Genomic DNA, 24,095 nt, shown 5'->3' on the forward strand with positions numbered 1-24,095 from the left:
GGCTCAGGCAAAGTAAACCCTTCGTTCTCGCTCATGTGACATCCCGCAGAAGCTATTCCAGGTTGGCAAGAAGCTCTCTTCCACCTAGTCCCTGCAGGGACCCAGGCAGACAGTAGCTCTGCCCCCCAAGGTTACCTGGGTCATCACCACTCTAGCTTGAGAGCAGCGGGGAAGGCAAATGCAGGCAGTTGTACGGGTCAGGTCTGGCAAGGGCACACCTCACTTTTGTTTACATTCCATTAGGGAGCACTCACTCTCATGGCCACACCTAACTATATGAGAATTTAAGAAACGTAGGGTAGCTGGCTGGTCCTTGTGAGCTACCATTGATGAACAGCCAAACATTTCTGACCATGTTCATTCTAGCCAGGAATGAGTCTGGCTAGATTGTTGTTTGGGATTTTTAGGGATTTGGAAAGGAGGGGACCAGTGGTCATCTGCTAAGGGCTGGGGATGATATTAGGGAAAATCTGGAAGAGAGTGAAATGAGAGTAGTCATGGCACATGAGGAATATGAACAGAGGTAGAAGAGAAAGCTGTTAGATCTATTACTAGCTCTTCCTCCTTTGTTGAAACCTCCAAATGTTGAAAAGCCCAATAGTAGAGACCTCTGTCCTAAGCTTCATTCTATTCTCTCTACATGTGATTTTAGATACCATCCATATGTCTTTGATTTCCAAAAGTGTATCTCAAGCTCAGACCTGAGAGCCAGGCTCTTATAGCAACTCTATCTTCCGAAAATCTAAAGGGCATCCCAAAATAAGGTGCAGTTGGAGAGACTGGCTAGTTGTTCCCCAAATCCTCTTCACCTTGAGCACCCAGCTAAGCATTTCCCAGCTTCCCACACAAGTGAATGAAGCTGGAGAGCGTGGCACATCAAAAGGTAGAAAGGGCTTAGATTCATGAATAAATGTATAAAACATTATCCACTGAATACACAGTGAAATCTTTTGTGAACAAGAAAAGAAAAATCTGTGTTCAGCCATTCCTGTTTTACAGTTATTTGTCCAGCAGCAGTTAGCTTACCCAGACTACGGATGTCCAAAACTGAACGTGACTCTCCTACCCAAATTCCTTCCCCCACCGATCTCCTCTATCTTGATAATTCATGCCTTTCTCCATTCTGTTGCTGAGAACAGAAGCTTTGATTTCTTTCTTTTCCTTACCCACACGTTCAGTCCTTGCTTTGTTCTATTATTCCAGTTTTGCTAAAATAACAAACGAACCCAAACCCACAGTGAGTTACAATACATATTTATGCCTCACACACAAGTGTGCAGGCTGTGATGAAGCTAGGAGGCTTTGCTAACCTTGGTTGAGTTCAGCCCAGTTTGGCTCCAGATTGCAAGGCAGGTTTGGGTCTGCCAAGCCATGAGTCTCAATCTGGGACTCAAGAGTAAAGAAGCAATGGTTTCCTGACACGTGCTCTTTTTTCACGGTGGGAGGGGCAGAAACACAAAAGAGCCGAAATTTCCCATGCCTCATTGAAATCTCAGTCACAATCTGTGATTATCTTGTTTTTATTGGTAGTTTCCTCCATTAAAATCTAAGTTCTATTAGTGCCTGGCCCCTAATAGGTACTTCTATGTTTATTAAATTAATGTTAAATAAGAGCATTCTGGAAGTGGTTTGAGGCCAGACTGCTCAGGATCTTGCCATGCCATGTTTGAGAGTCTGGACTTCATCTTGAAGGCATTAATCAGCCATCAAAGAGGTCTGCTTTAGAAAGGTAACTATGATGGTAGTTGGGTGATGAATCTTAAAAGAGAAACCAGTTCAAAGGTTACTGTAATAGTCCAGATCAGAGGATAGTTAAGGCCTAAACTAAGGCATAGGGATTAGTAAGGAGACTGTTTTGAGGTGCCATCATCAAGAATCAGTAATAATAACATGTATTAAGTGCCTACAGTAGGCCCAGACTCTGTGCTATCTTCATAACAGGCGAGCAAAGTAGGTGTCAGTGTACCAAATTTGCATATACGAGGGCAAAACAAGTTTCAGAGAACTTATATAATCTCCCCCAGAATCACACAGCTAAATAAATGGCTATTCTGGGATTCTATCTGATTCCCAAGCCCAAGGAATGAAGCCCCGTTTCTAGCTAAGGTAATTACTTGGATGATGTCCTTTGCCGAAATGCAGAAAGGTCTGATGGGAAAGATCGTGAATATGGCTTTGGACACCCGGTGAGAAGCCTGTAATATGGTAAATGGTTCTTCATGAAACAGAAACTGATTCTGGCTGACTTGCTGAAAAGGATATTTCTTGGAAGACTGGGTGGGGGGCCTCACAGAGTCAGTGACAGGCTGGAGATACGGGCTTCACAAAAAGGTCAGGAACCCAGGGAGTTCCGAACGGCTAGGCAACCGGAGCTAGTCATTCACACATCCTTCCCTCCCTTTCTGTTGTTTTGCTACAGTCCACGCTCCTGATTGTAATCTTCGTTCCACTGGTCTTGTTTTCAGTAAAGTCTGGTTAAGCCAGCTCCACCTCCTTCTTCTCCCACCAGGGCCTCCCCTGTAATGAGATTTTTTTTTTTTTTAAAAAAGTCCTGCCCCAGTGGTGAAGTCCTTGTCTGTGGTCAGAGATGACTGGGGGAGGGGCCCGAATTAATGCTTCTGGTTCTTCAATCATTCCTTTACCACCTCCGGCTGCCTTTCTTTTTTTTTAAAGATTGTATTTATTTATTTGACAGAAAGAGAGTGACAGTAAGCAGGGGGGAGCGGGAGGCAGAGGGAGAAGCGGGCTCCCCGAAGTGGGACTCGATCCCAGGACCCTGGGATCATGACCTGAGCCGAAGGCAGACGCCCAACCAACTGAGCCACCCAGGCTGCCCCTTCCTATAAAACATAAGCAGTGTCTTACTGGGTTCCAGTTGCTACAACAAAAATAACGTAAGTTAGGTGGCTTAAACTGGAAACTTTTATTTTTCTAAGTTCTGGAAGCAGAGAAGGTCAAGATCAAGGTGCCAACAGATTCAGTGTGAGGAGAGCCTGCTTCCTGGTTCATAGACTGCAGTCTTTTTGCTGTGTCCTCATACAGACAGGCTAAGGGAGCTCTCTAGGGTCTTTTATAAAGGCACTAACCCCATTCATGAGGAGCCCACCCTCATGGTCTAATCACCTCCCAAAGGCCCCACTTCCAAATACCCTCACGTTAGGGACTAGGTTTCAACACAGGAATTGGAAGGACACAAACAGTTTATAGCAGCAAGGGGGAAATTTTCCCCTCACAAATGCAGAACTGCTTTCCTGCTTTCTTCCTTTCGACGTTCAACAAAACAAGCCCTTTACGCTCAACATGCCAGAAACTTCCAAAATAAGCCCTTCTTCTACCTAAGAAGTTGAAAGCATGGGAATGAAAATTGCTGAAACAGCAATAAAGATTTTATGAGCCATCAAAGGACTTCTAGCTGTATGGATAAGTCCACACAAGGAAAAGGAAAAAATACCCGGCCTAAAGCCTTCTGACATCGAGATTCTAACGTTTCCACACCGTGACTTGGGAACCATTCTGTTCCCAAGCACCCTCTCTCAAAGAGGGGTGAAGTACTCCCACCGAAGAGATCCTAGGGGAGACCCAGAGGTGGCGACCGTTGGTAGTATGTGGGGTATCTAGAGGAAAGGAGAGAGGGACGCACTTAAAACGCGAAAACCGGAGACCTTGGTGCCTTGTGGGGTTGGCTCTTCTGGCCGAGTCTACGGTAGGTAGAAACAAGTTCTACCCCTCAGGACGACCCCGTCTGCAGGCCTGTCACGACCTCACCGCCTCGAGCCCGCCCCAGGGCTGGACACCAGGGCGTACCTGGGGCTTGTGTACCCTCTCAAGGGTCTGTGGGTCCCCTGGGCGGTGCAGTCTTGCTCCCACAGAAAGAACCGCGAGGTGGGCCTCAGCGAGTCGGCTGGCGGGAGCCGCGGGCGAGGGTGGGTGCGGGCGAGGGTGGTGCGGCCGCCTTGCGGGCTGGGCTCCCTTCTGGCTCTCGGGCAAGTTGACTACAATAGTACTTATTAGCTAGGGAAACGTACAGGCCCCAACACCCCTAAATCCTCTCACTTGGCGATCGACGACACTACGGGCCACCCCCGCCCCAGACACGCAGAGAGAGCAAACCCAACCCACCCCGTTCCCCGGCGCGGCAGCGCTACCACTTCCGCGTACTCGCCGTGCAAGCCGCGCACGCGCCTAGAAGCGAGCTACGGTGGCCCTCCCAAGGACAAATTATTGTCGTGCTAATGTTCTGCAAATCCAATCCGGAAAGTGTGAACTGACTGAGATAATTTAGGAAGGCGGCCACGGAGGCATTTACGGAAGGGGACTTATACATGGACTTGGGAGTAGGAGGGGTAAAGGGTGGACACCAGCCGTGAGGAGGAAGAAAATTCAGTCTCCGCCGCCTAACCACCAGGTACTGGGAGCGGACACTCAGGAGGCGCGCCCCGGCGGCCGAGGCCCCGGCCGTGGGGGCGTGGTCTCGCGCTGCCACGGGCGGGGGCGGGCCCTGATCCGGGCCACGCCCCGCCCTGCCAGTGGCCAAGGGCGCGGCACCCTCACTTCCCCGCAAAGCTGTGGTCTGCACCAGCCGAGCGGAGGTGATCCAGGTGAGTCCCCGCACCCACGGGCAGTGCGGAGCTCCGGCTCTCGGGGCACTTCTGCCCCAGCGCTAGGCATCGCCCCTACCTCTGCCATCCCGGGCTGAATAGGGAGGCGCTCCGTTTCCCCTTTCTGGTCTGTACACTTCTGCCTTTCCATCCCCTTTGCCCTCCACCTGCCCTGCATCCTACCCCTGATGGAGTGGGTTTGGGGCGTTGAAATGGGGCCCACCTCGCTATCTGTAACTCAGGGAGATTCTCAAGGTCAACCCTTCAGTGCCTTCCTTTTCTCTCCTCCTCTCCCCGGGCTGTGCAGACCCGGCGCTCCTTGTTTCTGCCTCCCGGAGTCCACCCGACCTTGCCAAGTGCAGCGCTGGTGCAGAAGATGGGCGGGCGGGACGCTGCAGGGGCAGTGGGCAGTGCAGGCCCGATCGGTGACAAGTGCCCTGGGAGCCCTGCGCCTGCTGCGGATGTGGATGTGTTGCTAGGAACCGTCCGGGAGAACCTCCCAGGGAATTGTGTTTGTTTTCCTGCTGCCTCATAAAAACGTTTGTCGGTTTGTACTGGAACCCTTACGTGGGTCATTTCCTACCTCTGCCCGAGAGCAGGAGACTCCGCAGGGGAGGAAGACTCTCCATGTACGGTTCTGCTTTGGATTTCAGAGAATTTTCCTTCTTATCTGTGTCACTGCAGCGAGCCCCAGGGCCACTGCGGTGGGGCAGCTGCAGGGCGGTGGAAGGGGCAGGAGACTCATTGGTGAGTCATTCTCCTAAATTGTGGCTTCTGCTGTTACTTTCCTTTCCGACCAGGAGTTTACGAGCTACTTTGTAGCCTAAGGGACAAGTGAGTGTGGAACAGGAGGTAAAGAAAAAGCTGAGACAAGAGGGTGTGTGTAGGAAAGGAGAGACAGTTGGGGCTGTAATCTCTCAGCTGGAGAAAGGGAGTCCTAGAGGAAAGGACACTACTGCTGTGCAGACCAATGACTCTCTGCAGGTGCTGTGGACCTAGGCGTGGTCCTGTGGATTGCTGCAGATTTGAGATTCCTCTCTGCCTGGGAGCTGCAGCAAGGGCTTCTCTTGGGAAATCTGTAGATCACCGAGAGCCTGCTGTTTTTGGGAAGCACCCAAGGTTATCGGTCAGAGTTACAAGGCTATGTTTTAGTTCAATGAATTCAGTAATAAGAGCATAGTATCCTGGTCAGGGGATCAAGAATGTTTATTCTCACAGGAGTTAAATTTAACCAAGTTAAATAAAACTAACCTCTAAAATCCAAAGAAATCCTTTTACCCCTGGGAAGACGTTCTCTTAAGCTTCCGTCCTGACACAATGTTACAGAAATAGAAAACTTTCTCAAGCAATTTTTTTTTCCTGAACTGATGTTACTATATATAAAACAGATACACTAGAAAGATCACTGTAGCCAGCTATAGAAAGTGTACACCAGGGTTTTCTTAGATTAAGGAACAAAACTGGAGAAGGGCAGTCTTCCCCTTATTTAGACTTCCTCCTGTTGGCTGAGAGTCCTGAAGAGACAGTCATGGAAGGAAATTTCCTAACCTGGAGGACAGCAGAGGGAGTGAACAAGAAAGAAGGGCTTTACCCTATTATCCAGAGACATGCTGAAAAGCCCCTGGAGCAATCTGGAATGAAGTGGATGACAAATCAGGCTGTCAAAATGCAATTTAGTGCCTACTGCAGTTAGCTTATTTAAACCTATTGTTCCCTGTTTAATATTTAAATATTCTGAATCTATATTCAGAATACAGTTGCCAACCACAGTTGACCATGAACCATTTCGTATTTTTAAGCAGTTTGTTTAAAAGATTCTACATAATGCTACAGTTTATGCAGCTGAATTAATTAATACTACTTGTGAGTATACCATCCTCCTAAAAAAGAGTTCAGCAGTTATCAGCTAGGATACTACTATGTACATGAGAATTCCTGTTTCCCTCACTCTCTCTTACAGTGTTTACCTACCTACCTGTCTTTGTGATGAGAAAAACATCAATGAGGAGATAAGAAAATTGCACTACCTTCCAAATAACATTTGGAAATCCTTTAAGGATTTCATTGTTTGAGATTGTAAGTCCCCCTTATTGACCCTCTGAGGTCTTGCCAGAGTTGACCTGTTCATTAACTGGAACTCGGGTTCTAATACTTCGGTGTCTTAGTTCACTCTTTTTTTTTTTTTTAATAAGTGGTATTTTATTTCTCCAGCCAAAGCAACCTAAATGATTTTGGCTCAGCTTCATCCTAAGCACAAAGAGTTAGACCCCCCTGTTTCAGGCAGCCCTGGTGGTTCTTTCATCCAGAATGTCTGATACCCTGATGAGGATTCAGCAGCTGCTAAGAATTAAATACAGTCTGCCCACATTTCTTGTGATGGAAAATCCAAGTGGTGTCACTGTGACTCATTTGAGATTTTTGTTTTCCTCTTGTGGAAGTCAGGGCTTAGTTTCCCCATGACTTTCAGTTCCTGGGTAATGCCAATTAAGGCACAGGTTATGTGGAAATCATGATATGAAAAATGCCAATTTCTGTGTTGCTTTGCTCCTTGCAAGCCCATACACCTGAAAGATTGGAGGAAGTTTTTCCTTCCTGGAATCTCTCCTCTTGTCATACTGCAGTGCTGACACTTGTTAAAAGAAATTTAAAAATAAGTTAACTTTTTGGACCTTTTCCAAGTTTTTTTTTCTTTCTTCCAATTAGAAAGTTCTCAGGCTTTAATCAGTCACAGACTTGGAGTTAATTATTAGCTCTCTATTCCTATTAATATATTTTATGCTCAGGAGAGAGTTTGAGGAGATAGCAAAATTCCGAAAGAGGTCAGATGTGGTCAGACTTGCTCTCCAATCTCATTCAGAGGCAGTAGAAGCAAGGGTGGAAAGCATAGACTCTGGAGCCAGGCTGTCTGGCTGTGTGTGAGTCCAGGCTTCCTCTGTGATGGCTGCGTGACCTTGGGCAGATTACTTAACCTCTCGGATGCTCCGTTTCCTCATCTGCAAAAGAGAAGTAATAAGATACCATAGGGATGCTGTGAGCAGTTAATACTAGTGAGCTACTTAGAACAGTGGTAATAATTGATTTCTCCTACCATTCGGGTCTGCACATACCCTTCTAGTCTCTACCCTTCAGACACACTGGTGTCCTATCTCTTCCTTACACAAGCAAAGCCCTTTCCTGGCTCCCATGTCCTCGCTGTTTTCTCTCCCTGTGTGTCTCTCCCACATCACTTGATGTCCTTTAGAGCCCTTCTCTCAGTCGGCTACAGTCCTGTTTCATGGTCCTCCTGTGTCATCTCCCTCTACGTCCCTGTGTGTTCTGGAGGGTCAGGACCTTGGCTCTCAGTCTGGATCGCCATCGGAGCCCTGCGCACCTCGCCGCCTCGCGTGGTGCCTGGTGTGGAGCGGGGGATACATCAGGGAAGGAACCATTCCCCAAGGCAATACTGAGGAAGATAGTAGGTGTGGACTTAAGGCAAGCACTCCATTTAGGTAAAATGGTTTGTCCTGCAGTGGTTGTATCAGATCAGCTCCATTTAATGAATTGTTACTTGATTTTTATTTTCTTCTGCGTCCCATGGCTTCTCCCGCATTCTTTCTCTGCCCTCTGAGGTGGGTGTCTTCAGACCATGGGCACTGTCCTGCGGCCTGTCGCTGGGATCACATCCCTTGGGACCTCTGGCCCAGCATGGCCCCGGCCTCCTAGGTGAGGTGCCAACACACCTCTTACCCCATAGAGCCTTTTGTGTCAAGAATCTGGGAAGGTTTGTCATCACACCAGCAGGGGAACGTAGGATTTGTTCTGTCCTGTTACAGTCTACCCTTCCTAGATTCTTGAGGAGCTGAATTATCAGTATTTTCCAGGGGACACTCAGTTCCATTCACGTAGAACTATTCCCATGAACTTGGGCATCATGCCGGTCCCATCCTCTCCCGCTCCCAGCCGGGGCATGCAGTTAGGTATTAATTGTTTTCAGCACTGACAGATCACCAAAGTGTTGGAATTAAAACAACATGGGAAACTTGATTTTTTTTTTTTTGAGAGAGCACAAGCGGGAAGGCAGAGGGAGAGGGAGAAAGAATCTATAAAGCTGAATACGTTTGGATTATATCACATTTATCTCTTAAAGGGACAGATCCCCTACCCTTCTAACCATTAGCTTCTACTTTCCAAGTGTTCTGCAGGGAACATTGATGAGGAATCAAAGAATGTGAGGTCCTGGGATGTACCAGTCACTGACCTACCTCTGCTGTTTGCCTCCCTGAGTTAATGATCAAGTGCTAGATAAATAATGGTATGCCTATTCAGCTAACTTTTCACTTTTAGACCTTGAAGTATCTACCAAATGTGCAACACATTGGTGGGGAGAAGTCATTTTTCCTCACCTGGGTTATTACTCCTTCTCTTAAATACCCACGCACTTTTAAAAAAATCTAGCTGTCATGTGAAACTTTGACACTCAGACAGATCTCATAATCTGTTTCATGTGGAAGTGGCCAGAATGGGGGCCGCTGGGTGGCTCAGTCGGTTAAGCATCTGCTTTCAGCTCAGGTCATGATCCCGGGGTCCCAGGATGGAGCCCCACGTCGGGTTCCCTGCTCAGCAGGGCATCTGCTTCTCCCTCTCCCTTGCCTCTCCCCAACTGGCGCATGCTCACACACACTCTCTCTCTCTCTCAAATAAATAAAATATTTAAAAAGAAGAAGAAGAAGTGGCCAGAACTGGCATTTTGAAAATGTAGGATGGACACAAAGAAATCCTGTGGTTCTTTTTTCTCTCCCATCACAGAAACAGGGAATTACTTTTGTGCGGCCTCCCTCCGAGTTCTTAAATTTCTCCTCTGAGCTCTAGATGGGTTCATGAGGGTCACTGCCCTCCCTGAGATGATTGTGAGGACCGTTCATCTGTAGAAACAGCTAGAGGTAAAGTGAGGCTGGGCAGCTGCCCTGGGGTGCCATAAGCAGATCTAAGTAGACAGCCGACACAACTCCAGAGTTTTCTGAACCACCTTCCATGTTGGGGACTCGGAAGTCCATTTGGGACGATCAGACCAGCCCCTTAAGTGACCATCCTTGTGTCAGTCTCATGAAAATGGTGGGTTTTGCCACATAAAATGAGGAACCATGTATAAAGAAGGTCAGATGAATAGCACAGGGAGCCAGATAAGAATTTTAACGAAACCTCAGGGAATGGCTCCGACTCAGTCTCTGAGTGCTTTATCATTGTTCCATTCCTGGGTGTGTAAAAAAGGACACTGCTAAGAAATGGCGGGACAGTTTGAGGAGAACAATCTTGCAGAAGGAAGTAGGGGGTGACCACTGTCCAGCTTGGCTTTTATCTGCTTGTTTGAGGGCAGAGAGAGATGGAAGGTGAAAATCCTTTCTCCCTTAAAAAATCCAGTTTTCATTTAGTAAAAGATAAGTTGATGTAACTTCATGGCTCAGAAATAGTTGGAGGCAAGTGCTCAAATCTATAATCCTGCCTTTTACTCCATTTGAGCAATGTTGATTGTGCTCTGGGGAGTTACTGTTGGCAGCCGAGAGAGACTTGAGTAAATAGTGAAGGAGAGCTTCACCCCAGGAGTATTCTGATGTACATGGCTCAGGAAGTGTACTGGGTAATCCTTGGAACTGAAGGAACCCCTGCACCAGTGAGATAGGGCAAGTGGTGGCAAGAAGTAAAAGGCATTCACAGTGGAAAATAAGTAAAACTGTCTTCCACAGATGACAGGATCCTGTATGTACAGCATGCCAAAGATTATGGATCCAGCTCTCCCTTCTCCTGGGCTCTGGGGCCCCGGCTCTGTCCCCCTGCTTTGCTCCTGTGGTAGAAGCCCAGGGTGCAGCTCATGTCGGAGCTGGAGTTTTGCAAAAGCCTTTCTCCTCATCGCTCCCTGCGCTGGCGGAAGAAGTAGTCTAACTCCTGGGTGACGGGGCAAACTCTGCAGGGTGGTGTAGTAGTGAAGAGCTAGACCTAGGGGGTCAGTCGGCTTGTGTTCAGACCCCAGCTCTGCGCTCCCTAGCGGTGGGGCCTTAGACAAGTTGCTGAACTCCTTTTGCCTGTTTTCTCATCTGTCAAATGGGGATGATAATACTCACTGCCACATAGGATCGCTGTGGGGATTGTTAATTGATATAAACTCTACTGTGGGCCTGACAGGGGAGAAGCAGTGGCCTTATAGGAGGTGTTCAGGGTGTAGTGGTGATAGTATTTCCCATTTTGCTGTTTCTGCCATGTAGGCTGAAAAACTCCATGAGGAGTTAGTTTGGTATGGAGCCTGCTTTAAGAGCCCTACAGGATCAGAAACTCTGAGGGATGGGGTGTGTTTTAACAAACATGTCAGGTGACGTTAATGCTACAGTTTGAGAACCACCGACCTGGAACATGGGACAGCACCATATTGTGTTTCTGTCTTCATGGAAGTTACTATAGGAAATGGAAGCAGGAGACATACCGATATCTCTGTCCCCAACACATTTGGAGATGTGTACTATTTTCATCAACTGGTGTTCAAGTGCATGTTAGAATAGCTAACCCATCAGCGTGGAACAAATGTGCACACATTCAAAGGCAAGCCTGCAGCCCACGGGGGTCAGTGAGGAGTGCAGGCATCATGGAGGAAGGGGTAGCCCTGGCCCATACTGGCAGGATTGGACCGCGGGAACAATTGTAGGAGGTAGAGCTGCCTGAGATGTCCTGCCTCACAGCCCACTTGTTTCTTAACCCTCAGCATGGGGGCTTCCACCTTCTCCCACTCCCCTAAAACCCAGCTGCCAAAGGGTGCCCCTCACCAAAGCGAAGAGTATATTCTTGGTCTGTTCATGCGTCTTGGCAGAGGTGTCCACTGGTTCCTCGTTGGAGCTCTGTCTTCCTTACGTTTGGGGTCTGTACTGATCCTCCTTCCTTTGTACCTTGAAAGCTCTTTCCATGTGTGAGAGTTGAGTCCGCCCAGAGGGCCGTCTTGGTTAACGGTGGTGCTCGCTCGGCCATACACCTTTCCCTTTGGGAAGTGACGCTTCCTCTACTAAGACACAACAGTCTCGCACCTTTTCCTCCTCTCTGCCCCTCTTCTTAGTCCCCTGGGGGGAGAAGCAGCCAGTATTGACTGTTACCTGGCTGGTAAAGCCCCTCTCGTGATCTGGATCTGTGCTCCCTAACCCTGTCTCCCAGTGCTCCCACCGTCCGCGGGGGCCCGGCCCCACCGGCCGCCTTTCTGTCCCGCGAGTGTGCCAGGCTCGTCCTCACCTAGGGCCTTTGCACTTGCCGTGCAAGTACTCTTTTTGTGCAAGCACTCACTTTGCCGTGCAAAGTACTCTGACCTGAATAGTCTCTGCCCCAGAATGTTGTCTGGCTGTTTCTTCCTCATTCTTGTGTCAGTGTAAATGTCGCCGCAGCAAGGTCTTCCTGGTCTTGAGACATAAGTGACATATGACACTGTGTGAGTTTAGATGTATCATGTATTTTTTTTAAGATTTTATTTATTTATTTGACAGCGAGAGAGGGAACACAAGCAGGGGGAGGGGGAGTGGGAGAGGGAGAAGCAGGCTTCCCGCGGAGCAGGGCATCCAATGCGGGGCTCGATCCCAGGACCCTGGGATCATGACCTGAGCCGAAGGCAGACGCTTAACGACTGAGCCACCCAGGTGCCCCAATTTTTGAAATGTTTTTAACCTAACATGCTGTATGTGAAGGCCTTTTCAACATCTTTAATTGTGTGCACACCACTTTTAATGGTTATACAATATTCTATTTTATGGGTGCACTATTTATTTAATTAGTCCTCTCTGCTTGGCCACTGTGCCGTTTCTGTTGTTGCTGTTATAAATGGTGCTCAAGTGAATGTCTTTTGAGCCAAATCTGAGTTTCTGATTATTACCTCCAGCTAGCTGCCCAGTGGAATTAATAAATCAAAAGGTATGAACGATGTAAAGAATATTACCGTTGTGGGGCTCTTCTCCAGATGGTTCTGTTTTACACTTTCCCACCGCTGTGTAATAGCGCAAACTAGGTACTTTTAAATAGGTACCTAAAAGCATTTCTATTGATACAAATTATAACTGCTCATGTACACAGCTGGAGTGTGACCAGCCTCGAAAACAGTGTGACGATTAACAAACACCAGTATACAGTGAGGCGGGTTGCAGAGGACTCTAGAGGTGCTTTGGAAGTTGAGCTCCAAAGGAGCTGTTAGACCACATGCCGTGTGTCTGGCACCATGTCAAAGACCAAGGTCTAGGGCCAGAGCTACCACCCCCAAGACCACCTTATCTTCTTGGGTCGATAGAAGGGCTGCTGGTAACAGAGAGCAGGTATATAATCAACAAAATGTGGTGTGCAGCCCAATGAGGGCTCTTGCCAGAGGTGAGGAAGCTATCTGCCGGCTCCAGGGTTTGGCCTCTGTCAGCTGCGCTGCCGCCCCTTAACCAGTGCACACACCTGCACCCGAACCCACCAAGGCCGATCTTTAAGGGGTGGGAGCTTCCCTCTCTTTGCCCTGGATTCCTCAGAAGGACTCAGCAAATGGTAACAGGTTTTTTTTTTTTTTTGGATCGCTGACTGAATTAAGCTGATTCTCTCCTGAAAAGACAAACCTTAAACCGTTTTCCTGTCCCTATTGGATTTATGTTTTCAACAGCTGTGGTGACAGAGCTTTTTTTCTGTGTTCTGACCTCCTCTTCCTCTGCTTCAGAGGTTTCAGTAGACACCTTTGAGGGGAACAAAAGGGAACTTAAATCCCTCAGGCACCTACTTTATGCCGGGCACGGTGCCAGGTGACAAGCATTATGTTGGTTGGAGGTGTCATTCCCAAAAGCCGCCTGGAGTGACCGCTTGCTTCGTTGATTCCACAGGCATCTGTAGGCAAGCCCTGTGCTTGGCATGGAGGATGCCGAACGTGGTCACCCCCTTGAGAACTTAGCAGCTGCTGCCGCTGGCTGCCGTCTCTGGTTTAGCATGGATCACACCAGCTGGGCAGCGCCGAGTGCTGTGGTGTTGGAAGCAGGACTCCTCACACGGGAGTGTGACGGGGTCAAGGAGGGCTGTCCTCCCCATCCTGCAGGCAGCTTCCTAGGCTTTGTTCTAGTGCCTTTGCAGGTGTGTCCAGGGCTCCTGCAGGGAGAGGCTCAGGGAGGTAGGCACTCCCCCACCCCCGCCCCATCTGAGTACACTCGCTGTCCCACGGGTAGCTATTCGGTCTTTTGCAAACCACCCACTCTAGCACTGGACTCTGGGTCGCCCTTACTGTATATTCTCTGCCCTTCAAAGGTACTTGTTGTTCCTGGCTCTGCTTGCCCGTACCCAGATTCCTTTTCCCTAATACCCATCACTGTTGCAAAGTGGGAGTGAGGGTAACTTTCACTAGAGTGTGAATGTCTAACAGGTTTAACCTCCCAGATCACATATACACTTTGGAAGAGGAGCTCAGTAGTAAATGTTAATTTCAGATTGTACATTTTTGAGCAGTCGCCTGAGTGTTCATTGCCTGCAACAGAAACATCTACTCAAGAGGTACTTCTCTGTCTAGCCACTTTAGCTTCTCCTACCCCAAGTCCATACAAACCAGAAAAACCAAGGGCAGTGACTAAGCCATGAAATTTTGCCTGTGCCTGGGTATTTGGCGAAGAATTCTAAAACCTGCTCTGTCTTAGTTCTTTCCTCTACATGAGCCTCCATTTCCTTTGCTGTGAAGGGAAGCTAATGGGATTTTTGTGAGGGTGAAAAGTGAGCTGAAAAGTGCTACACAAACACAGGGTGACCCCGTGCTGCCAGGGAGCCTGGCGTCCGGTCCGGAGGCTGGGGTCTGGAAATGGGCTCTCACTCTAGGACTCTCCCGACTCGCAAACATTGACCTAAGCCAAGTGTGCTTAATTGATTGTCCTTAAACAGGTGGCATCTGACAGGGTGAGTGACAGGTTCATTTTTTTTTTTAAGATTTTATTTATTTATTTGACCGAGAGAGATACAGCAAGAGAGGGAACACAAGCAGGGGGAGTGGGAGAGGGAGAAGCAGGCTTCCCGCTGAGCCGGGAGCCCGATGTGGGGCTCGATCCCAGGACTCCGGGATCAAGACCTGAGCTGAAGGCAGTCACTTAACGACTGAGCCACCCAGGCGCCCCAGTGACAGGTTCATTTTAAGTGACCTGTCTGACCAAACGTTGTTGAGCTCCAAGGACATCAGATAGGTGGGAAGGCTCAGTCATTGCTATTTTCAAAGAGGTGTTCAGAATTCACCCTATATCTTTGTCTCAATAACTACTACCTCCCCGAACTGATTTTCTACATTTCAGGAAGCAACTAATTCTAGAAGGGAACGAGCACAGGAAGATTGGGGGAAGGTGGGGGGCAGCCAGAGACTGCTTGCTGTCTGCAGCCATACCTGACGGTGGGGAGAGGGTGCCCAGGAGGCCATTGCTGTGCTGAGTCATGGCCACAGCCCTTTGCAGTGTGGCCCACCCCCCGACCCGGGCGAGGTGGGCTGGGTGCCCCTGGGATGCAGCTCAGGGTGAAGAATGTAGAAGGAGAAACTGGGGAGAATTATTGTGGATCGTGAGGGGGTCGGGGGTAGACTTTAGGACTTCAGCCCTAAATGTCATTTTTGAGACCTAAGGGAAGCGTACTTTTAAAAAACTGAGCTGCTTCCTGGTGCCAAATTCCACACTGAGAAAGGTGCTGTGACCCCCAACATCAGCTCTCCATTTGGAATCTAAATGTGAATCCCAGCTCTGGTGCCTTCCATTTTGGACTCTGGGAACATGCCTTACCCTCTGGGTACTCTTTGGAAATAGGCATCTTCCGTCTTGCTGGGTTGTTGGTGCGGGGGACGAGAAACACTTTGGGGCAGGGGGGCCTCCTGGGCTTATAGGGCAGATTGCAGTGAGCCAGTTAGCAGGGGTGGACATTTTAAACCAAGCACAACAGAGGCAGGGGCTACTGGCCCGTGGAAGCCTCGCACACGGCAGGCAGGCAGTAAGGATCTCGGGAAGCACCGTGGCTATTTCTCCGTGTCCTGCCTGCCTCACCTGTCCGGTGACCAAATCTCAGAGCGGTTGGAGGGGCAGCCCTGATCTGCCTTGAGATGATGAGGGCTTCTTCCCACCTGCCAAGTTCTCTTCTCCTTGCTGGCCAGTCTGTTTCTTCTCTTTTCTTTCCTTCTGGGGCAGAACAGTAGCTAAAATAGCTGAAATTGCACAACACTGAAAAATGCCAAGATTTGCTTGTTCTCCATTTTATGATGAAATTTTTCAAATATACAGAAAGGCTGGAAGAATCACCTACTGACCATCCCTATAGCCACTACCTGGTTTCCATAATTAACATGTGGCTCTATTGGTTTGTATTGTCATTTCCTGATGCATTTCAAAATACGTTGCAGGCATCAGAACATGTCACAGGGCTAGTTTCGAAGTGAGAATTCGATGAGCATCCTGGCTCCCCCGAGCTGCCCAGACCCGGGTCTCTTAGCAATGTGATAGGCTCCAGAGCTGGGCTCTGCTTTCAGAGCGCTGGAACTGGGTCTCCTGCCTTCTCCTATACCAGTATGTGCCCCAGGATCCTATGTGCCCCAGGATCAAAGGGAGTCCCAAGGTGCCTATCCTCAGTGTCGCCCCCTCCATGCCAACAGACACACACACACAAAATAACTTGGAATCATTGTATACATACTGTTTCATATCCTGCTTCCCCCCCGTCTCTCCTCGGTGTCTCTCTCTCTCACTCTCTAATTTAATATATCCTTTAGAATTTTGCCATGTTAACCTTTTTTTCAAACCTACCTCTCCAGCAATGCCTACTGCAGTGGTATAGAACTATACCATATACATATAACTATATATAGAACAAGAACTACATCTTGTAAACGTAATGTTCGTCCATCGAAAAAGAACACATGATATGATCACGCACTTTTCTGCGTGTACGTTGCATACTTGAATAACGGTTCGATTCTCTTGTGTGATACACGGTAACATCTGCCCCTGCCTCTTCGGAACATCCTGTTTCCTCACACCTTTGTGATCCTGTAGGTAGACCTTTGCAGGGAGTGCAGCGCCGAGCTGCAGGCCTCCTACCATGGGTGCCTTCGGTGCTGGGTGGTACCCTGATGTCTCCGCCTTCTTCCCGCAGAGCAGCATGGCTGTCCTCTCTAAGGAATATGGTTTTGTGGTTCTCACCGGCGCTGCCAGCTTCATCATGGTAGCTCATCTAGCCATCAACGTTTCCAAGGCCCGAAAGAAGTACAAAGTGGAGGTGAGTGGGAACCTAGGTTTGTTGAGGCAAGTGGAAGGAGATGTGAGAAGCTAGAGGCCAGCACTGGCAGTCTGAGAACCACACCTACTCAAAATGCTGCCCCTTTCGGGCAGGAAATGGGGGGCCCTACTGGGAAGCAATCTCCATCTTGATTTCACTGGGTCTCTTCCGGAGAAAGACCAGCTGTGCTGGGACGAGAACAGCACGGCCTTTGGCAGGAGCTATGTGCCAGGAAGAGTGTTATTTTCTAACAAGGGGTAAACAAGCGGCACCACATCAAACCAAAAAGCTTCTGTGCACCAAAGGAAACTGCCAGCAAAATGAAAAGTGCCACCTACAGCATGGGAGGAAGTATTTGCAAACCATACATCTAATAAGGGGTTAATTTCCAAAATATATAATTCATACAACTCAATAGCAAAAAAAAAAAAAAAAAACCCAATTAAAAACTGGGCAGAGGAGCTGACCAGCCATTTTTCGAAAGACTACATACAAATGGCCAACAGGCTCATGAAAAGGTGTTCACCATCACTCATCATCAGGGAAATGCAGATCAAAACCACAGTGAGATACCACCTCACACCTGGCGGGGAAGGGCTATGATCAAAAAAACAAGAAATAACCAAAGCTGGTGAGGATGGGGAGAAAAGGGAACCTATTGTTGGTGGGTATGTAAATTGGTGTGGCCACTCTGGAAAACAATGGAGGGTCCTCAAAAAATTAAAAATAGAACTACTATATGATGCAGCAATTCCACTTCTGGGTATTTATCCAAAAAAAAAAAAATGAAAACACTAACTCAGAAAGTATGTGCACCCCCATGTTCATCGCAGCACTATTTACAATAGCCAAGACATGGAGGTAACCCAGGTGTCCATCAGTGGATGAGTGGATAAAGGAGATGTGATATATATAGGATGGAATGCTACTCAGCCTTAAAAAAGAACGAAATCTTGTCATTTGTGACAACATCGACGGACCTTGAGGGCATTATGCTAAGTGATGTAGGTCAGACAGAGAAAGATAAATATCCTGTGACCTCACTTATATATGGAATCTAAAAAAACATAAAAGCTACAAGGTACAGCATGGCAGCTGTAATAATTCTATATTGTATATTTTAAAGTTGCTAAGAGAGCAAATCTTAAATGTTCTCATCAAAAGAAAAAAGCTGCAACTATGGTAACAAGACTTATTGTGGTGATCATTTCACAACATGTACATACATCAAATCATTACGTTACACACCAGAAACTAATATAATGTGTGTCGATTATACTTGGATTTTTAAAAATAAGTAATAAAATCAACTAAATAAAGAGAGTGAAATGGCAAGTCTTCCCTGGTGTGCCACTTTAAAAATGATGTCGTGAAGTGATTTTCTGTTTCCCAAGTAAAGAAGAAACGTGTGGTGCTGAGGTTAGCCTGGGCTTAGACGTTACACATAAGAAGGAGGTCTATTAAATGCTTCCTTTCGTTCCAACTGATCTAAAAGGGATAATTACTGAGGTTGTCCCTGGTGAGCAAATTTAAATGTCTCTTTCTGTTTAGCAACTTATAAATAGACTCTCTGACTAGAGCTTCTTTTCAAGTTTTCATATTGATTTTCCTTTTTTTTTTTTTAATGGACACATCCATTAAAATTCTCACACACTCAATTTCTATTCTCCTATTAAGGAAAATCTTAGAAGGTTGTGGTATCTGATAGCTCTTGGGAAGGAGCTGTTTCCCTGTGGTGTCTTTGGGATGCATTGGGAACCCAGCAGTCATGGCACAATGTCAAGGGCACGGAGTCTGGCTCAAGCTGCCTCCCTTCCTTGTGCAACTGTGGCATGGACGTACATTCTCAGGACTGGATATTAACGGAAATACATTGAATCTGCTTCTGAGAGTTGAGACCTCACTGCGAGTATTTAAGCAGAAAGCGATCATCTGTCAAGGGTAAAGTAGAAGATGCCTGAGGATAGATTATCTTTAAGGTTGACTGTAACTCAACACTGAATGCTGCTCTTGACAACTTGATCCATAGCATCCTGTTGTTTTCACAGTATCCTACCATGTACAGCACGGACCCTGAAAATGGGCACCTTTTCAACTGCATTCAGCGCGCCCACCAGAACACGTGAGTGTTGGCCCTGAGGGCACTGGGGATGTCTGCAGAGTGTGTGTTTTCTGCCCAGCACCTCGGTCTTTAGTACCCCGTTTGCTGAAGAGCAGCTGGGATGATGATCACGGGCACCTCCTTCAAAGGGTCGTAAAAAATATGTCTGTGGACAGGTTGAATATTCAGAGTTGTTAGAATAGTGGGGTTCTGGATAATCTTTTCAAAAATGTCTTTCAAGTTGCATTGGCCTTTGACAGCATTTGCAAGGTGCATCCTATCTAAGCTGAGATTGAATGTCCCAGCCCTGGGGAGGGAGCGACTGTGAGCTCTGGAAGGAAATCTACTCGAATTCTCCACCACCTTCCTCGTCGGCACATTAGAGCTGCGGACTTGTGCTCAGTGTGTTCTGAGTTACCTTTGATCCCATGCGGAGAAAAGAGGGTGGATCCTCGTGGTGGGGCTTCTCCCTGCTCCCGATATTTAGTTTTACTCTCAAGCGTCTAACTCAGCAAGTGAGAGCGTAAGCGGCACAGACACACATCATTGGGGCACTTTTTTAAAAAAGGTCTCTGTCTATTCCAGGTTGGAAGTGTATCCTCCCTTCTTATTTTTCCTAGCTGTTGGAGGTGTTTACCATCCGGTAAGTTTTTCCAGGGGGTTTTCATCTGTTTGGGTTTTTTTTTTTTTTTTTTAAGATTTTATTAGAGAGAGTGTGTGCATAAGCGGGGGGGAGGGGCAAAGGGAGAGGAAGAAGGGAGAAGCAGGCTCTCTGCTGAGCAAGGAGCCCGACCTGGGACTTGATCCCAGCATCCTGAGATCATGACCTGAGCTGAAGGCAGACGCTTAACTGACTGAGCCACCCAGGCGCCCATCTGTTTGGATTGAGTTCACTGAGCTATTAGGGAGGAAAGCGGGAAATGGACATTTAACGAACATCTTCCATGTCCATTTAAAAGAATGTCATTCCGTTACCTGTTACAGAGTTCTTTAAAGTAGGCAGAACTTTCCCCATTTTTTCTAGATCAGGAGAAGTCTCTTGGATACTGTGTAACCATCCCAGGAGCAAATAGCGACGTAACAAAGTAGAAGACTCAGAATTTGAACCCAGGTCTGTCTGATCCTAGAAGGTTCATGTCCATAATTTTCTCATTTGCACGGATTACCTGAGGTTACAACGGTGAACAAAACGGGCCACGACACCTGGTTTACTCTTACTCGGGGCCACAGACTTTGAGCACATAGGTACGCGCAGTACGTTAGCAGGTGGTGCGTGCCACGGAGGAAGACACAGCAGGGCGGGTGGGCCGTTGTGAGTGGGGAGGTCAGGTGAGGACTGTGCCAATTGCTGAGGTGACAATATGAGGCAAAAGGTAAAGAAGGTGGGGAGCAGGTGCCACAGACGGCCAGACGTCTTCGGACGAAGAGCGAGGGCAAGGCCGTGGGGGAGGAGCCCGTCTGGTCTGTCCAGCGAACAGGGAGAAGGGCAGCGTGGCTTCCGTGGGGGGCAGGAGGCCAGGGGCAGACCACAGGGCCGTGGGGGCCATGACGACCTCGTGGACCGGAGATGTGGTCTGCACTATACCTGACCTAAACAAAGCACGACTAGCCGGTCCCCCTAGTTACGCAGCCCCTGCCGTCCACCCCCAGCCCCTCTCCTGTCCGTCTTCCCTAGAGGACCATTCCTTGTGCTGAGTTCTCTAAAATACCCCATGAACTACTCTGGGGACAGCCTAGGTTTGGTGGTAACCGTGCAACATGATGGCCAAGCACAGCCTGGCAGAAACCAGGTTGCAGGTAGTGACTTACGGGCCTGGGGTTTTTATTTTCAGTGGTTTCACACACCTGATCGTTAACCTTGCCCCAGATCAGCTAAACAAACAAAGTACAAACAAACTGAAGTACTAACCTTACCCCCCGTGACGCCACTGATGCATTGCAAAGGCACCTGGAGACAGTGGTGCCCGATGCTTCACATGCCCACACCCCCTCCCATTCTCTCCCGACTCCTCTTGACCAAACGGGTCACCTGGGATGGTGCTCACGTAAGACTCATCTAGCCTAACTTTTACTCACTCTTCTCAAGGGTCATGGGAAGGGGAAGACATCCCCCTCCAAGACCGCATATTCTGGGGTGCCAGCATGACACGCTCTGCCCACTTTCTCTAGCGGAGCCCCTCAACCCAAGTGCGGGCCACCGCACCACCTGCTTTGAGCCCCTTCTGGGGGGTGGGGTGGGGGGTAGAGGGGAGCCTCACTAAGAGATGCAGTGACAGGCCCATTGAGACAGCCAGGCTTCCCCGCCAGTCCTGCCTTGGGGTCAGTTTCTCTTGGGGCCTACCCTTCGACCCTCTGGCCTGCATCTCCCTCTCCGTCTCTTGTGCGCCCGCACCTGAGTTCCCCGGGGCAAGCCAGGAGGTTTCTTCCAACCCCATCCACCTGGAAGGTCAGCCCTCACCTCCACCATCCACGAGCAGTTCACAAGAGAATCACACATCTGTGATCTTCCTGAGACAAGTAACATACCTCTACCCTAACTTTGGTGGGGGGAGCATTTTACCATATCCACGAAAGTTTTGGTAAAACATTGTGTCATCAGCCCTAGATGTTACTGAAGATCTGCCTGTTTGTTGAACGCCAGTACTAACCTCACCCTTTTATTTTAGCGTATAGCTTCTGGCCTGGGCTTGGCCTGGATTGTTGGACGGGTTCTTTATGCTTATGGTTATTACACAGGAGGTGAGTACATCGTGACGTCTGCCCAGGAAACAAATTTAAAATCCCATGCCACTCTATCTTTCTTCTTAGCAGGGCTTTAAGAAAAGGGAAGTAACTTGATAGGTAAAAGGTCTGCTATCTTCCTTCTTTTTACTAACCTTTGAAAAGTAACAAAACTAAACTTCTACTGAGCATTTTGTATGTGTCAGTTGCTGCTCTAAGGTCCTGGGGTATGCTGTTTAACCTCATAGCAATTCTGTGATGTAGATAGTATGTCCTACTTTATCGATGGGAAAGTCAGGCTTTGCCGGGATTTAAACCCAGGCAGCCTGCCTCTGGAGCCCCTGCTCCTAATTCACCACTTTAGATGGTGTGCCCGAGAGAGAAGGGGGAGAAAGACTCTTTGGGCTGTACTTACCTCTTGAAAGCGGGGGAACACTCCCAAAGGTCCTGGAGCAAAATTGCTCTAATTATTAACCCCTAATTCTCCTAAGGTCCAAATAATACTGTTGTGGCGCATTTCCTGGCATATGGTATCTAAGTTATTGACAGCTTTAGGCCAAGCATTGGTTGACCTCTTCAGACCAGACAGTCTGTGATGGGCGACCCCAGAGGCCTTGCTAGAACGGCTTGTGGATGTTGACAGCACTGTCCTTCTGGCACCTCTAGTCACCTCTGCTGTTTCTCCTGTTTCAGAGCCCAGCAAGCGGAGTCGGGGAGCCCTGGGCTCCATAGCCCTCATTGGCCTGATGGGCACAACGGTGTGCTCTGCCTTCCAGCATCTTGGTTGGGTTAAAACTGGCTTGGGCGGGGGGTCCAAATGCTGCCATTGAAGAATTACAGGGTGTTTAAAAACTCATTCATTTTGAGTGACTCACTTTTATTTTCAGTTATTTCTTTTCTAAATATAATAAAAACTTATCTGGCATTAGCCTCATACCTAAACCTGATTCTGTTGCTGATTTCTTTTTTGAGTCTTTACCTAAAAGAAATAGCCTGTTCCTACTAGATGAGAGAGGTGACAGATACTGAGCCCCCTCCTCACCCTGCCAGAACATATTTACTTAGGTGAAATTGGGGAAATGTCTGATTGTGGTAATATGTTCATAATCATGCCACAGCTGTGAAAAATTGGGGCCCAAGGAAGGAAAGTCTTCTAGCCTGAGTTGGGATATAAGATTATCTTATCACTTGATGTTAACACGTACGGTAACAACAAGGATTTTTTTTTTTTTAATTAAAGACTGCTTCGATTGGGGCACCTGGGTGGCTCAGTCGGTTAAGTGTCCGAGTCTTGATTTTGATCTCAGAGTCATGAGATTGAGCCCCACATAGGCCTCCGTGCTGGGCATGGAGCCTGCTTAAGATTCTCTCCCTTTCACACCTGTGCTGCTCAGTAAAGTAGCCACGAGCTCACGTACGTCTGTCTACAATCAAATGAATAAAATGTAAGTAAAAATCAGTTCTGTAGTTGCTCTCATCACATTTCAAGCACTCACTAGCCCATGAGGGTTAGAGATGGGGCCTGCACCCGGGCCCGACTCTAAAATCCATGCTTTTCCCACTGTACTCCATCACTTAAGGCTGGAATGCTCTGCTCAGTGACTGGACAGTCAGCCGTGGCCACATGACCACCTGGAGCCCAGCAGTATACACTCTACCATAGTCAGGAGACCTTTTCCCCAGCATGGAGCAAAAGATGGAAAATGAGGACTGTTTCCATAAAGCTTTAACTTGTATTCTTTTTTATATTAAAATGTCCTTTGCAAAATGATGGTGATGATGAATGGTATTTTGGGTCCAGCTTGAAAAAAATTAAGACTTTACAATAGGCTAGGGTTATGGTTTTGTTTTTTTTTGGTTTTTGTTTCTCGTGTTTATTTTTTCATAAGAAGTGCACCTCAGATTAGAGAACTTGCTGTGGTTTCCCTTCTCGTCACACAGAGTATGGGCATCAGGGAAGCAGCACGGGGGTGGCCTGGGGACGATGTGACATTTTCACCTTTGTTGGAAGTCTTGACAGGATGCTTTTCGAAGTCACATGATCCATCTTTGTCATTCTATTATAGAACGGGCTCAAATGAGGTTGTATAAGGAACCCCAACACGTGAAACAGTGCCGTTAGCCCCCCGCACACCCAGGGCTCGGCGGAATCCAGTGTGTAGATCTCTGCCGTAGAGAATAACTATGTCTTATGAGCTACTTTCTGTTCCTTTGTCTCATGGAGAAAAAAAATTTTTGGTGTTAAGTACTGCCGCTCACTGCTGCTCAGGCCATGTATGTTCCGAAGAGTCGGTTTATTTCTGTAGAGAAACATTCTGGGCTTTGCTGTAGATGGAAACTAGAGAACCACGCAGGTCTAATTACTCCACGTTGCACCGCAGAGGGCCCCCCCACCGCGGGGAGCTGTGTGCCCTTGGTCAGGTTTATTAGCCTCC

General features: G+C 48.0%; 1 protein-coding gene and 1 long non-coding RNA gene across 3 annotated transcripts; one reads left to right on the forward strand and one right to left on the reverse strand.

Moving 5' to 3' along the window:
• Positions 1-1,238: 1,238 nt before the first annotated feature.
• LOC141371036 (uncharacterized) lies at positions 1,239-4,121 on the reverse strand. Of its 2 annotated transcripts, none has more exons than XR_012375640.1 (2): positions 3,805-4,121; positions 1,239-2,517 (listed from the first exon to the last, which is right to left on the reverse strand). It is a non-coding gene; the product is annotated as an uncharacterized lncRNA (long non-coding RNA). The 2 variants fall into 2 exon arrangements; XR_012375641.1 differs by lacking the exon at positions 1,239-2,517 and adding an exon at positions 2,900-3,614.
• A 325-nt stretch (positions 4,122-4,446) lies between these two features.
• Positions 4,447-22,602, forward strand: MGST3 (microsomal glutathione S-transferase 3). Its single transcript, XM_025892167.2, has 6 exons — positions 4,447-4,598; positions 16,716-16,838; positions 18,887-18,960; positions 19,525-19,582; positions 21,606-21,678; positions 22,354-22,602. The coding sequence occupies exons 2-6, from the start codon at positions 16,722-16,724 to the stop codon at positions 22,488-22,490; spliced, it is 459 nt and encodes a 152-aa protein (XP_025747952.1). The 5' UTR covers positions 4,447-4,598; positions 16,716-16,721; the 3' UTR covers positions 22,491-22,602.
• The last annotated feature ends 1,493 nt before the right edge of the window (positions 22,603-24,095 follow it).

The sequence above is a fragment of the Callorhinus ursinus genome, unplaced genomic scaffold, assembly GCF_003265705.2.
Source record: "Callorhinus ursinus isolate GAN/ISIS: 27379988/994484 unplaced genomic scaffold, GSC_fseal_2.0 scaffold54, whole genome shotgun sequence".
In the NCBI taxonomy this organism is placed as follows: domain Eukaryota; kingdom Metazoa; phylum Chordata; class Mammalia; order Carnivora; family Otariidae; genus Callorhinus; species Callorhinus ursinus.